The sequence below is a fragment of the Perca flavescens genome, chromosome 20 (assembly GCF_004354835.1).
Source record: "Perca flavescens isolate YP-PL-M2 chromosome 20, PFLA_1.0, whole genome shotgun sequence".
In the NCBI taxonomy this organism is placed as follows: domain Eukaryota; kingdom Metazoa; phylum Chordata; class Actinopteri; order Perciformes; family Percidae; genus Perca; species Perca flavescens.
Genome location: NC_041350.1, coordinates 12,688,787 through 12,705,633, shown reverse-complemented (window position 1 = coordinate 12,705,633; position 16,847 = coordinate 12,688,787). Strand labels below are relative to the sequence as shown.

At 39.1% G+C, this 16,847-nt stretch overlaps 1 protein-coding gene across 4 annotated transcripts in view; it reads right to left on the bottom strand.

Moving 5' to 3' along the window:
* The window catches only part of zdhhc14 (zDHHC palmitoyltransferase 14), a 56,938-nt gene that overhangs the window by 5,913 nt on the left and 34,178 nt on the right, over positions 1-16,847 (bottom strand). For all 4 annotated transcript variants that reach the window (XM_028566224.1, XM_028566227.1, XM_028566226.1 and 1 more), the window contains exons 4-9: positions 13,608-13,760; positions 7,612-7,749; positions 5,588-5,636; positions 3,033-3,135; positions 2,322-2,431; positions 229-334 (exon numbers count right to left, since the gene is read on the bottom strand). In XM_028566224.1, the coding sequence (XP_028422025.1) occupies positions 229-334; positions 2,322-2,431; positions 3,033-3,135; positions 5,588-5,636; positions 7,612-7,749; positions 13,608-13,760 (659 nt within the window). The remainder of the gene's footprint in view (positions 1-228; positions 335-2,321; positions 2,432-3,032; positions 3,136-5,587; positions 5,637-7,611; positions 7,750-13,607; positions 13,761-16,847) is intronic.

Here is a 16,847-nt window from a genome sequence, read left to right as displayed (position 1 = left end):
TAAACTAAGCTTGTGATAATAGAGCTGAGCCAGATCTAAAAAGTATCCAAGTCCCTTTAATCAACAATTATTCTATTCCTAAAACTTCATCCATCAAGTGACCTGCTCACTTCTGGTCTCTAAACAGACTGTACAACTATGAACCAGACCATCCGTGACAACTCAGTCTGGATTTTTTACTTCTACAAAGCATCTTGGAGAAATGACAGAGTCAGGTCCATGTCTTACCATGTGGCTCTGCTGAGACTGGGTAGCGCCATACATAGTGATGCCATTGGTTGGTGGTGCCAGCTGTGGCGTGTCTGATTGGATAAAGCCTCGTCTGTCAATGAGACTAGTCACAGAGAAACAAAGAAGGAAGAAAAACATTATTTGCGGCATTACCCACTAACAGATTGAATACAGCAGAGCAGTGTAACCAATAGATTCTCTGGAGCACTGAAAGCTGATGTACAAATTAAATGGGCACGCACTTTGACTGACTGCAACAGCAGACTAATACTGTATCTACAGCCAGGTTGACTTAATGTTGAATGGGAAGGATTAGAAGAGTGTAAATGACCTTGTGTGTCAGTAATACCACATTGTTAAAAGAGACAATAGCATGTAAGTGGATGTGTGTTTTATTATTGTGTACAAGCCTCAACATTCTCTGAATACTCAAATCGTCCACTCATACATACATTCACACAAACATGAAATAACAACTTGGTAATCAATCACATAAGTCCTGCAGTGGAGCAAATTATTGTTTCTGTCCCATTGTTATTGCTGCAGAACTCTGACACAGCAACCTGCTGAACTCTCAGTATGCCAATGCACGTGTGTGGTCATGGGCCAGATGTATGTGATAATGGCAATTTATCTGCCAGATAAAGGACACACACACACACACACACACACACACACACACACACACACACACACACACACACACACACACACACACACACACACACACACACACAGTTAAACTGTGCGAGCAGGGTAATCATTTAACAGAAAGTGTGTTGACAGTGTGTTCCAGTGGGACTGAGCTGGATTGAGGTGGAAATGGTTTGCTAGAATCACAGATATAAACTCTGGGAACCTACAGCAGCGGCATGTGTTGCTGGTGATGAATATGGGAATAACGAGTAACGTCTGCAGATGCGGTTAGGAGGAAATGAGCATAAAAACATCGGCTGATGCATCAGGAAATGTGAGTCAAGGTCTCAGCAGCTAATGAAGTGTGTCTGCGTGTGTGAGAGGCAGCGTTGCTTGCATAGTACAAGGCTGAGGTGAAACATTCCTTTGTCACTGATGGACCCAGCTGGATACACAACACACATGACTCTCCTTTGCCACCCACTGGAATCATTATTGGTGACTTATGGCTTGCGATGGCCAGAGCACAGCACAGCAAGATGCACTAAAAGAATGTTGCCAAAAGACTCCATTACTGCTCTTCTTATACTTTGTGTGAGTGTATGTGCCTCTACATAGATAGATAGATAGATAGATAGATAGATAGAAACTTAAGAAGGTACTGTATGCATGTGCTAAACTAGAAACTTTGTATTTCTCTAATGTTCTGTTTGTACACTTAAATGAGTGCAAAGTTAAAGGCTGCAAGTTCCAAAGGCTATGTTTGTGACGAGATGTTTGTGGCGTCATTGTGAGTGTTGTATCTACGAAGTGGGTACAGTAGCCAGTAAAGATAAGAGCAGATAGTAGGTTTCTCTGTCAAGTGGGTAAGCATGAACACATATCTAACCATGACAAAAGAGCAGTTTTAGTCACAGGAATCAAGAACTACAGTTTCACGGATGAGTAATGAGAATTGTTGGGCGAAATGCTGAAGTGAAAGAAGCTAGCAGGGAATGTGCAATGTGTACTGACATTTACAGTCACATGGACATGAGAGTGTAGCTGTGACAGTTGGCCTGTATTCTGTAAATCACATGATCAGCAAAAGTGTGAAATCTAATATATCAAGCCAACTTTGATCATGGATTTGGTTAAAATGAGCTTGAAATCTTTTCACTCTAGCAGTATATTAGTAGCTATGTATAGAGAAAAGGCTGCAGGCAGGCTTGTTTCAAAGCAGCTCCTCACATCAAAAGGAGTCGACTAAGTTCTATTTTAGAATGAAGAACAAAATGAAGAACAAAATGCAAAATTAGCAACAGCGCAACTGGGGCTATGACCTATTACAGTGAAGGTGAAAAATTACTGATTGGGTTTACTCAGAGCAGTGAATGATATGTTTTGTATGGCATCATATGGGCATCTGGGAATGCATAAATTACCTCATAAAAATACATTCACACACGTCATACCTCGGTGGCAGGGGTCCACACAGTGCTGCACAGCAGTTAGTGAATATATTGCCATGGCTGTAGGGGTTATAGTTGTCCTTCCCTCTTTTAGAAGACCATGAACCTTTTATCTGGAAGAGACCGCACAACATAGATAAATATCTCAAGTGTCACTGGAAGACAAAACAAGACTGTGTGGAACACAGGGATTAGGTTTGGGTATTGTGGTCTAGTCTAGGACTAAAAATGTGTCTAACAAGCTGCTTAGCTAATATACAAACAAGAACTACCTTGGGACTACTTGTAAAACCACTTTCTCTGTTAATTTGCTGGGAATGTTTATTTTTTTCTTGAATTCCATAGAAAAGGTTAATCATTTGTGAAAACATTCATTTGTTTCTTTTGCTCATATTACACAATATGTTTTAAGACAAATCATGTAATTGCAGCTTTAAGAATATCACCCCTAACAACAACTGCGACTAACAAAGAACACTAACGCTACTTCTAAACCTCACAGGAAAAGTCACTTGTACTGAACTATAAATGGATCACATATTTCAAATGATTAACTATAACCATATCCACAAATATAGTGTGGGTAACAGGTATAGAAAAATCACACCACTTATAGCAATGTTTCATCCTTTACTTAGGGGCTCATGTTATTTTGTAGTTGCTATTTTAAGGAACAGTATGTAGCATGATGTCTGGTGTCTATTTCATACTCACATCTTCATTGGTGGTCTGATTGGAGCTGATCAAGTAGGTATGGAAGCCTGAGAGGCCCACTATGGACCAGACAGAGAAGAAACACACCACCACCTCCAGCACAGTGACACAATTAAGTCAAGGAATAATTGTTTCACTAAATGTAAGAATGGATTAAATAAAAACTACAGCAACAGACAATATGAATATGTGAACATATCATATACTGTATGTGAAAGCCCAAACAAAGACACACACATGATAGACCCATATGGAGCAAGCATGGGCAAAATATGGTACAAGTTCTAACAGCTAGCATATTGACCTACAGCCTCGGGCCTGTCCTGCTCTTGCCAATAGTTCCTAGTAGGGGGATTCAGCTTATTATTCAGCTGTGATAAGGTTGTGTGTAAACCTCCTTTTGTATGAAAACATTCAACAGATTATGACACACATAAAAAGAGTAGGTTCTTATTGTATAAGTGTTGCAGGGGTGGAGAAGATTAATTCAAAGAGGTTTGGAGTGCACACATTTTCAGTTAAAAGGTATAAATCCCTGCCGCCAAGCTGCTCCTCCATCGATCATGGAATGTGAAACTTAAATCTTTCATTTGGGCGGTTGGATTTATTCACACACTTAAAATATTTATTAAAAGCTTCTTTCTTTTCACATTTTTATTTACAGCATTATATGTTGATATTTTGTGTCATAATATGCTGTATATTAACTTATTGGGAGAAAACAGGTAGCTAAAATCCGACATTGAGCACCCCCATATAGCCGAAATGGCCTGATCCTCATTTCATAACACCTCTGCGAAGATTTAAAGTCAAATCAGGTTCCTTTGATCGAAGCATAGAATATTTGACTATTCAGGGTCACCCCTAGTTCCTAGTTACCAGTTCGTTTGGCTGGGACTGCAGGACATTGCTAATTTTCTCTGCTCTACATAAAAGACAAAAACACAACCACTGTCCAAGATGAATCCTTCAGCCTCTACATAAAAAAACACCTTCGGAGGATACAGTCATATATCTATCTAAATATATTAATAAATAAGACCAACAAATATCCCTAAAATTTCACTATTTAGTACAGAGTAGTATATGACAGTACAAAGTCTGTGGGCATAATGGTAGGTCAGTATAATATTACATACTCAAAGACAGTCAAGTCAGTCTGTGAAACTGTACTGACCATCAACTAAATGCCCTCACTCTCCCCTTTTCTCTCTCTTTATATCTCTTCCTCCTTAGCAAGGACAAAAGGTGTCATCATTTACCTAGTACAAAGGACTGCTACGATACTATCGACTGCAATTCCCCTTTATTAAAGTCCTGTAGGACACAGGCTGTTATCAGCTTGGCTTGGCACACATTTCTCTGCCTGAGAAACGGTTGCATATCTCACTCAGCCATAAAGGGGAGGGCAGAGAGCAGGACAGTGTCATAGCCCTGTGCTCTCATCTTGAGCCTTGGAAATAGCGTTGGGTATAGGGAAGTCACAATATGAGATTTTGATATTACGATTATTGTCAGAGGAAATATCACAGTTTCACGGTTTTCGTGATTATTAATCAAGGAATTAAAGTGAATTCTGATCATCAGCTTAATCCATGTCATGAGAGAGAGAAGCCCATAGCAGATTTGATCTATTCTGATTCTCCGAACTTGCCTTTTGATTCAGGTTATTATAGGATCCTGGTTCAGATTCTTGTATTATTTAAAATCAGAAGAATCCAAAATATTATGAAAGCAAAAAACCCTTTATCTTCAGCAGATTTAGGTTGTCATTAATAGTCAGAAGGTAAATTTCCTTCTCTACTCAGAAATAGTGTGTTGAAGAAGTGACAATACATTTTAAGTCCGACATTAGGTGACTGCTTCAGACCTTTACTGCCTTGATTTACCACTAAAAACTAAGCTCAAATAGTGTGAAGCCAAACTTTACTGCCATGTCAAAATAAAACGCTTGACTTGCTTGGATTTACCACAGTCTACATGATACATGATTATCACTGATGTTGTGTAGAGACAATAAGCTGCCTTACAGGGTATTTCTAACAGCTGTAGATTAAGACGTCTCGCACACTCTTGGCATCTGTCACACAGCCTGACATACCAGCGCTCATATCAAATCTTACTCACAGGCCATCTCTGTAGAGGGAGTAGGGGCAAGTTAGAGCCAGATGAAATCAAAGACTGAATCAATCAACAGAGTAAGGAGTAAGGAGCTGGCTTGCGTGCTGTTTTACCCTGAAGTAACAGAACTAATCAGACGGCAGACGCACACCAGTTATGCAAGTACTTGTTACTGCAGAAAATGGCAGGAGAAACTGATGAGAAAGCTTTACAATAGGGCTGCACGATATGAGGAAAATATCAAATTGTGATTATTTTTGACTGATATTGCGACCCACATAATGACCTGTATAGGCCCTCGCTGGGCATGTTAGTCTAGTCCCTATGGACAGAGAAGCATACAGAGAAAATCATTGACAGGCAGCAGCAAAAATCAGACAATCACACCTAACCGACACATATCTCACAAAAGGCCAATTTCAGTGAAAGGATATCTGGCAGGACTATCTTTAAGTGCGTTGAGAAACCCGCTTCGATGGGAGCCTGTGAACAGACAAAAGACAGTTTCCATTAGACCAAAAACAATTGCATTTGCCATTAAATGAACAACATCTCACACAATGGTGCATATCAGCATTAAACAACACCCATTGAATGTGGGAACTTTTATCAGTCAGATATTGGGCACTATTACACACTCTGGAGGCATTAACTTGCCGCAGACCCTTTCTTGGATAAAGTTTAAATGTCAACAAGATGAACTGAGTTGGGCAGTGTGCCCAGTTAAATTGGCATTCCAATTTAACTTCTATGTGTGAAGAGGACAGAGCCAGAAGAAGGAGCAAAAACAAAGTGAAAGTTATAGGATATATCTATGTGGCTCCAATCAGCCAGACTGATCGTTTACTTTGCCTTTAAATTGGATTTTGAGAGTACAAAGACATGTTTTACAAAAAAAAAAGTGTGATTTTAGTGCCTAAAGTTAGCACTGGAGGACTGCAACTATCCTAAGCAAAAAAAGAAACGTCCTTTCACTTTCAACTGCTTTTATATTTTAAGCAAACTTAACATATGCAAATATTTGCATTAACATTAAAAGATTTAACATCTAAGACATAAACTGAACAATTTTCACAAGCAAGTCTTTTTTTCAGAGTTTTTCTTTTAACTGTGACCTTAATTGCCTACCGCCCTTAAGCGGTTATTTTCTTTTTGACCATTCAACAGGTGCATGTTCATTAATTGTTTATGGTGCATTGAACAAGCATGGAAAATATTGTTTAAACCCTTTACAATGAAGATCTCTAAAGTTATTTTGATTTTTACAAAAGTATCTTTAAAATACAGTGTCTTGAAAAAGGGGCTTTTCTTTTGTGCTGAGTTTACTTTTGATTTAAAGCATTGACCATGTCTACTGTACACTTCAGCAATATAATTTTCTAGCAGCTAATGTCAGCCCGTATTTCCCCCCCAGTGCAACACTGAGACACACACACACACACACAGTTAAACTGTGCGAGCAGCTTCTCACAACGCCCACTTACAACCTGCTGGCTCGAAACACACCAAGAACACAGCCAGTAAGAAAGAAAGAAAGAAAGAAAGAAAGAAAGAAAGAAAGAAAGAAAGAAAGAAAGAAGAGAGAGAGAGAGAGAGAGAGAGAGAGAGAGAGAGAGAGAGAGAGATTTTGACTCAATACGGCATGGTGGGCTTTTTTATAAACTTATTGAAAGCGGTATAGGGGGTAAAGTCTGACACTATTAAATCACTGTACACAGAAAATAAATGTACAGTAAAAATTGGCTCCAAAAGAACAGAATTCTTTAAACAAGGGCGTGGAGTGAGACAGGGATGCAGTTTGAGTCCAACACTGTTTAACATTTACATAAATGAACTAGCAGCGATGCTGGAACAATTTTCTGCCCCAGGTCTCACACTTCATGATACCAACATCAAATTCCTGCTCTATGCCGATGATCTAGTTCTGTTGTCCCCAACAGAAGAAGGTTTACAACAGGGCCTGTCCGTCCTAGAGCAGTACTGTCAGAAATGGGCACTGACAGTCAATCTGAGAAAGACCAGTGTTATGGTATTTCAGAGGAGAGATAGATCTCAGGGAAATAGACAGAGTTACAACTTCACTCTGGGCATATATATATATATATATATATATATATATATATATATATATATATATATATATATATATATATATATATATATATATATATATAATCAGCGTACCCTTTGAGGGACAGGCACACACTTTTTGTTTAGTATCTGCATTTATATCGTAATTATCCTGTTTACTTGTATTATTATATCAGATGTATTTACTCCTTGTTGTTGTTTATATGAATGTTTGTTCTTATGATTTGGCAACACAGATGTATTTTTTTGTCATGCCAATAAAGCAACATGAAATTGGAAAAGAGAGAGAGAGAGAGAGAGAGAGAGAGAGAGAGAGAGAGAGAACCATGCCTGAGCACGTCCTTTTCTCCTCCCCTCAGCTACTTACGTATAATGACATGTGTGATGACGAAGGCGAAGATGAAGATGGTGAGGAAGGAAAGCGATAGGATAAACATGTAGAAGAAACGGTAGTTCCTCCTTCCCACGCAGTTCCCCACCCAGGGACAGTGGTGGTCAAAACGCTCTGCATGGACAGAGAGAGACAGATGGAGGGAGAGTAAGAAAAGTTTACACTGACATGTAAGTAAGTAAGTAAGTAACGTTACGTTATGAGACATTTAAACAATTACAATTAACCAGGTTACTTCAGTGCATGTAAACACAAACTATGAGTCTGGAGCTGTGGGAAATTAGGGGAAGTGTCCCTCTGGGTCTTAAATAAAAATATAAATTGTTCTCACATAGTAAAAACTGGCTATTTATATACACAAGACTAGATAATAAAAATTAGAGGCCAACATGACTGGTTATGGCAGAAAGACTCCCCCTTGCGACTGTGAGTCTGTGAGGTTGAGACAGATAAAGTACCTCCAGTAAGAACTTAATTTAGGTATATTTGAAGACATTTGAGGAATTGCAAATGAAGACAAAACAGAGAAAGTAAAGTATTGTCCAGACGGTTTCTTTCATAAAGATCATATACATAGGAACAACAAAGCGTTATTGTGTTGCACAGAAATAGTTGTTGCAATGTACTCAAAACACAAAATATGTAGCTGAATGCAGTTTGAAAGGTTCAACTACTTCATACATTTAATGTGAAATGCTTTCAGATGAAAATTTGTCAATGGTATTTTAATCAAAGAAACTGTGCTCCAGCTTACTTTTCTTTTCACTGATTGCTCCAAAAGTGGAGGGCTTATTAGCGTGGCTATTCAATCAGCCCCAACTCCACAATCCTATCTTTGAGGGTGGACAACTAGCTGTGCACGGTGGTAGCTACATAACTAATTAATCAGAGCCATTATTTGTTTAGTGAAGTGAAATGACCTGCTTCGACTTCATTAGGGTTGGGTACCGAAAACACAAACTGTAGTATTCGGACCGGATTAGAACACAAATTTCGGTTCAGACTGAAATATTTTCCCTCTGTTGCTCCGGACAGCGGCACCCTTTTCTGCCGATTGGCGCACGTGCCCGCTCGCGGTGTGAGGCACGTGTCCGTGCTATTCTTGGACATAAACTCTACAATCCCTGCTGATAGACGGCTTTTTGTACACACTCCGAAACAGACGTAAAAATATCACACTTTCTCTGTAGTCTACCGTTAGCTAGCTACCGTAAATGTAGGCTACTTTTAAAATGGCATATTTTCCCTCTGGGCTCACCAAAACGGACGTAAAAGCATATTAACCATTCACTGACGGCACGTGATCGCTAGTAAACATATTACACTTGCTCTGCTAGTCTATCGTTATTATTGTAGTTATGTGTTAGGTGACTTAGGTTTACTTATTATATATTTAAGTACTTTAAAATGTCAATATATTGTTCAATTTAAATCATTTTCAATTTAAAAAAAACTCCATAAAAAAGCCTTTTTACGTCATTTTTCAGTTTTTCAAGAATCAGTTTAGGTATTGGTTAGGAATCGGAATCGTTTTAAAAGTACCGGTTCGTAAAAATCCAAACGGTACCCAACCCTAGTCTTCATTAATCAATGCCTGGCTGAAGTGTGTCTGTGAAACGCAGCCTATAGTCAGACAGGATGAACAGGGACAAGCACTGCTAGTCAAATGTGATTAGCACAGCCTTTCCAAAATGGCCATTCATTTTAAGTTACCAACAATGCTAATTGAATTAAAAAAAAAAAAAAAAAACTTTATTAATCCCGATAGGGAAACTGGTTTGCCACCAACCATACAGCAATCGAACACAACTAAAAAACAAATAAACAAACAAATAATTCTGGACTAGTAGACCAATAGACCGTGATAAGTTCCGAGTTCTGACACAGTGGTAGCAGAGTCGCCAGCAAGGGGGGCGGCGCCTCAGGACAATGCCAAGAGAGAAGAAGTGAGACTTTTGATGTTCTTCTGTATGTGTTTGTACACTTCTATTCTCCATGTGCAAAGGAAGCCTGCACTGACTGCGTCAGTCCAGGAGTTTGTGTAACAGCTGACTCTTTCCTGCAACAACAAAGCACAGTCCCTCCGTCTCCTTTCTTACTGCGTGAAATGAAGCTGCCTTCAAGTGTGGTCGAAAATGTCGACATTTATAAACGAAAAATTGTTTTTGTGAAACACAAAGTCTACTTGTACTACATTGAGGGGTTAAAGAACAGAACAGGCCGCCACACAAATGGGCCATTTCAGTGACACTCCCACCGCTGCACAACCTGTATGAAAAAGAAAAAAAACAAATCGGCAGATGCACTTTTGCTGGTGTGAACGCGCCTTAAGGATGTTTTGTGATGATGTGTGAAGCATGAGCCAGAGGTTCCGCTGATGTTCAAGAAATACAAGAAAAAAATCTCCCAAACAATGACAGAAGCATGTTTGTTGTTTCAATGTTTCAGATTTACTTGTAACCATGATCAGGAGGAGGTAGTGGAAACAACTGCTAATAGATTCGGCATGGCAGCTGATTATCCACTAGCACACTCCCTTTGATAATGGTTTTAAAGTTAAACCAAAAGCTTGCAACAGCAACTCTGACAGTTTCATAATACATATATTCTTATTACGTGCTTTTGTGTTTTGTTTGCTTATGTAACGTAATTTCCCCAAGAGTGTAATTAAATCCAAATGTTTGGACACACCTTCTCATTCAAATGCGTTTCTTTTTTATTTTCATGACTATTTCCATTGTAGATTCTCACTGAAGGTATCAAAACTATGAATGAACACATATGGAATTATGTACTTAACAAAAAAGTGTGAAATAACTGAAAACATGTCTTATATTTTAGATTCTTCAAAGTAGCCACCCTTTGCTTTTTTATTAATAAGGGAAAGAATTCCATTAATTAACCCTGACAAAGCACACCTGTGAAGTGAAAACCATTTCATGACTACCTCATGAAGCTCATTGAGAGAACACCAAGGGTTTGCAGAGTTATCAAAAAAAGCAAAGGGTGGCTACTTTGAAGAATCTAAAATATAAGACATGTTTTCAGTTATTTCACACTTTTTTGTTAAGTACATAATTCCATATGTGTTCATTCATAGTTTTGATGCCTTCAGTGAGAATCTACAATGTAAATAGTCTTGAAAATAAAGAAACACATTGAATGAGAAGGTGTGTCCAAACTTTTGACCTGTACTGTACGTCCTTTAAATAAGCAAATCAGAGAAAGACCTTAAATCCCTCCAAAAATCAATCACAAAATCCCAACCCTCTGCCCGCACACAAACTAGCAACAATATTTATGAACACTACAACTGGAATACAAACACAAACAGTGCCACCATGTTAGACATCTGTACAGTATATACTGTGAAGGAAAAAAAAATGGGAGTACAGTGGGCAAAGCAAAGAGGTCTCTGTCTGTGTGTATCATAATTCAGCGCTCTTATAAGCTTCTTCTATCACTCCTGAGGGGATAACCCTCTTAAAAAGGAAGTGACTCTACCATATTCCTATTCTGCACTTCCACAAGGGAGTCCCTATCCATTCTGGCTGCTAACTTATTTAAGAGATTGTTAGCCCCCTGGCATTTAAAGCACCAGGTAGACACAGAGAAGTCGAAAGACAGGGAAAGCACTCTTTCACTGCCAACGTAATATGCATTTCCAGTTTAAGAGAAAGTACAAATCCAATTTGTTACTAATACCGATCATTAGAGACTTAAAAAAACATGGGTTATTAAAACAGGATTTCCTTTGCTGTACAGTGTTTGAAAAGGGACAGAAAACTCATATGTGAATGTTGGTCTTTTCTCCTGCATATAACTTAATTCCCTGTACTGTTATTCATACAGCTTATCTCTGAAGCCTTAATGAAACCTGGACTGACTGACTCTAGATTTCACTTTGTGTATATGGAGCCATGTCGGGTGGAGACCTGGACCTTTGAGAGCAGAAGGGAAACATTTATCACGGCCAGCCCTCGAAAAGTCCAACGATGTGCCAATTTTTCATTCTTCATTTCCCTCCCATCTGTGACTCACAACTATGTTCCAATCATACTTTTAAAACCTTATTAGGGCTGAAATGATTCCTCGAATAACTCGATTACAAAAAATCCTCGATGCAAAATGACCTGCCTCAAAGCTTTGTTAAATCAATGTTACCAACGTTGTATCGCTGACAGACGGTGTTTCCGCACGGAGCATTATTACTGTCGCACACCAGACGCGGCTCAGTCTGCTGCTGGCGACACATGCCAGAGCGTAAATAGCGATGGGGCTAAGATACAGCCTGGAGAAAATGACAGAAAGTGTCCAAAGTTTGGAATCAGTTCAAACGTAATTAAAACTAAAACTCTGTACAGTGTGTCTACTGCAAAATCAAACTAGCTTACCACCATAATAGCACGACGTCAGTGCTTTAGCATCTCTACAGAAAACATGGAGATCCTCCATTCCACGAAGAGGACCGACAAAAGTAAATCACAGAGTCGTATGGACGGTGGAACTACACCAAACACAACAACTACCAAAATCAAAGACAAGAAAATACGTAGTGGTGACCACAATCTGATCTAAAGAGCTGACCCGTTGACTATCCCTTCAGAAAAACAGCTGATTGCCCTCTCTCAACAGCTGATCAACGATATAGTAGCATAAGTGTAACAGAGCTGTGTGACATTATAATCAAATATATAAATGAAAATAGGTTGAGTATAACTAATATTTACATATAGGCCTAGTTTTGGTTGTTTAAAAACGAAAAAAAATAAATAAAAAATCAGATTAATCGATTGATAAAGTGCTAGATTAATCGATTACAAAAAGAATCGATAACTGCAGCCCTAAACCTTATACTCAAAGATTTGGATTTAGAAGATCACACTGCTGTGTGTCCATGTTCTGTCTAAAACCATCTTTAAAGCATCTCCTGTGGTCATACTAGTTTAAATCTGTCACTCGTTTACTTTATCCTGCTTCTTTGAGGCAAGAATTTAACAATGCACTTAAAATGATGTACAAAATTCACCTTTGTGGACATAGTCTGTTTGCAAAAATGACTGCCCTCCCAGCTTTTTGTTTGTCTGTATTCCTTTCTTCCTGCCAGCGTGCATCTGCCACATCTGATTACTACCTCCTCATCTTTTTTTTTCTGTGTTTACCATTTCCTCTTCTCCCAGGTTTTCAGTCAGCCCCACTTCTGACAAGGAAATAAACATTCAAAGAAGAAGTTGTCTCTGATGAGTGAGCAGCACAAAAACCCTGATGAGAAAGATACAGACACACAGGGCTCTGTATCTCTGACTCCATCTTTTAGTAATTGCAGAAATGTGCTCTTAGCTTTGTCTCCAGAGATAGAGCATGTGGTTGTGAAGAGCAGCAAAACTCAACCATTATGCTGCAGTTTTCTTTCTGTTGTTCTCATTGTAACTATTCCCTCCCTCTCCTCTGTGTAGATGCGGATGCCTCTAAGCCTGTGTACTGTATATTCCCTAGATATGCATCATAAACTAAACATTTATCTTGGCTTCTATTCTCACCTGCAGATGCAATTTTAGCTACATCAGGTTAAACATGATTTGTCTGACTTATCTGAACTGTGTGTGCTAAAATGTGTGTTTGTGTATTTGTGTGTGTGTGTGGGGGAGGTGGAGCGGTAGATATGTAAGCATTTGTTTCAACCACAAGTTTGTTCTTCAGAGAAATAAGATAAATGGGATTTTCTCAGATAGGCAGCAGTTCAGCAGTTTATCAGATCTATATTGAACTTTTATTAAATACATATTAACATATCTGAAGTAGTTACAGTTAAACAAACCACAAACTGGATAGAGGATAGTTTGGTGACCGTCTTGGCTGTTTGGGTTTGTTGTACTAATGTCTAAAAATGTATGTGGTAAAAATGAGAGTGCAGACAGAACATATCAGCCAAACATACAAACTCACAACCAGAGAACATAATTTTCACTCACCCACACAGTTGTCACAGAGGCTGCAGTGGGAAGCACGTGGTGGTCTGAAGATCTTGCAGGTGAAGCAATACTTAAGCTTGACTGTCTGGCCATTAATGACTACCTCCTTGGTCCTGGGAGGAGGCCTGTAGCCTGTACTGCCATTAGCCACATCTTGGGAGGATCAAAGAGAGAGAGAGGGGGGAACATAAGAATCAAAATAAAAAGACTGTTAAAACCTTACTACTGCATAGTGTTTCTCAGAGTTCCACTCAGGCCCTAATGCCATAATCTCACTGGTGATTAGCAAAAACAGAAAGTAAGTGACAATAAATGTAATACATAACATATATATGACAAATCTATTCAAAATCTTCAGTGATGTTATAATCTATAATCTCTTTACAGCCTACTAAATGTTTTTCTTTTACTTTTTTAACAAGAGCAGCCCAAAACTTCTACCTTACCTACAGAATGGAAAATGCAGCCCGCACAACATATGAGAGCAGCATATATGTCATGATATCAGTAGCCTGAAAGGCTTGAACATGGACAACCCACACAGCTCATTATATTTAATTAGCTCCACCATTCTAGCTCCTTTGTATGAGCTATACAGATTCAGTGTCAAACTCGCCAACCAAACCAACCTTTTGTGCTGCTGATAAAACACTACCATCCTAAAATTAGCGACCCTGTCTTTTTTTTTTTTTTTTAATAACATGAAGTCAGCTGCTAGAGTGACTAAACGTGTAACATAGTTCAGGTAATAGGTCTGGAATTCAACATGCACTTAACACAACAATCCTCAGACTATAATACAAAGGAGACAAGGGTGGCTAACTGCTCTGAATGGCTTTTGGTGGTAAGACAGCAGTGATGACAGGCTAGAGCCTGTATCCTATTATTGCTCAGCTAGCTTTGAGCACTCTCACGCACCCTGAGAGTAGGAAATAGTGTGTGTAGGAAGATCATTACACAGAACCCTGTAGCATTGCTAACAGAGTGGTATATGTGTGTTAGTGTGGGGTGGGTTGTATAGGAGCCGAGAGGCGTGTGTGGGTGTTTGACATTTCTGAAGAAGAGCCGAGGAAATGCAGCCAGTGAGTTCTGTTGTATTGAATTCGTCTCTATTGTGATCAATGCCAACAGAGCTCTATCCACTCTCTTCCATACTTCCTCTGTTCCTCTGCCCTCTCAGCAGACTCCACTGAGGGTGACAACAAATGAGGGGTGTGTGAACAATTCAGCATACAATTCAGCTACCACAGTGTTAAAGCACAGTCCCTTTCAAGCCTGTTCAAGAGGGGACTGTTGCGCCTTTAATCTGCCTCGCCATCTATGTGAAAATTACAAAGATGAAATGGGGGACAGAGTTGTTGCACCTTTAAGCTGGCGGCGGAGGTAGTAACAGAGCCGAACCGACGTCTGGGTTTAACAGACAGCCGGCATAGCAGGACTACATGCAACCATGCGCAAGATGACCCACAGGCAGGCCAAAAAGTGACAAAGCAGCATTCTGAGTAGCCAAAGTTAAATGACAGAAACACAGCAAGCAATAGTCCCCCTTCTTTTCCACTTACTCTCTCCTCTCTTACAATTGTGCTACTATGAAGCATAAAGTTGGCAGTTTGTGGGTTGGGTTCACATGGTTGATTAACGGTACAGATCGGCTCACATACACACCCTTTTTTTTTGGCCCCGGAATGCCAGCATGCAATGTAAAAATCACACACTGGGGCAGCACTTCTATGCCACGTTTGCTTGGTTCTGTGGGAATAAACAAAGATGGCATAATGGCAGACCTTGATCATAGCGCTATTGCAAAATCTCTGTGTGAAAGGGGCTCAACAGGAGAAGTCCCATTGTTTAGGTATTTATAGTGCAGTAAGCATTTCTGGTAATATTAACGCCTGTCAAGTAGGGCTGGGAAAAAAATCGATTTGATTTAAAAATCGAGTTGGTAGGTCAAATCGATTCATATTTTCAAAAAATCAATTTTTTAGATTTTTTTTAATCCAAATACAGTATAAATAATTTGGATGTTTAACAATCTTTGTTGCACACTGCACAGTGACTTTTCACTTAGAGAAAGGGTTTGCCTTTGCAATTTTGTTTATTTTGATGCACTTTAATTAAATACAATAAATATATATTTTTTAAATATATTTACAGTTCGCAGTTATTTTGTTTTAAATGGAAGGGGGGCCCAGCTCTAATGTCAAGGCAAATAAAGAGCTATGACAACTGAAGGAAGTGTCTAAAAACCAGTGACAAGTTTATATTAAAAAAAACTGCCATTGCCAGTTAAACCTAAATTAAATCCAATATTAATACAAGTATGTGTTAATGTATATGGTTTTACTTCTTAATGAACAATTGTTCTTATTATGAAACTATCTAATTTAGGCTTAATTTTTGTATTTGTTGAGTGTGACTATGAAACCTGCAACAGGAGTAAGCATCATGGAATAATGCATGAAAGCTTCCAAATTGGAATAATGGTTTTTCCAATTTTTCCCATTCTGCTGACATTGCATGAATGCAGTATAGGGCAATACTATTCAGTTCAGGAGACGGAAGATCTTTGTCACCAATCTCATAATCGCATAGCCTGACATTGCCAGACCAAATTGCAAATGCGAGTTAGTCTGGAACTATTTTATTTTCGATTTCCAAGGGGCATTATCAACGGCCTTAAACCAAAATGCCCCTGGACACAATTGGATAGAACTACAACCATTTTAGAGCAACGAAACGTGACGTAGCGCTGAGCGACCGACAAATGTGAACAGACTACAACGTGCAGCGATAAGCTGCGATGGTGTATTATCAACGTGTCTGCGAACGAGTGTTGCCATTTAAAAACAATTATACTTCAACAGAAAGTTCCACATCAGCTGTAGCCATCTTGATAGATTTTTCGATAATGCCTCAACGGCACCACTCTGTTAAACAAGGGTGTGTACCCAGTTCAAGGAGAGCGGGCCAAAAAATGACATCATCACGTTATTTGCATTAAGCACGAAGGCTCCACAAGTCATCGTCTGGAGCCCACCCCATATGAGATTAACGCTTGTGATTGGAAATCTGTCTAAACGGGAAGGGTACCAGACATACAGTGGGGGAAATAAGTATTTGACCCCTTGCTGATTTTGCAGGTTTGCCCACTTACAAAGAATGCAAAAATCTACAATTGTAATCATATGTACATTCTAACAGTGAAAGACAGAATCCCAAAGAAAATTCCAGAAAATCACA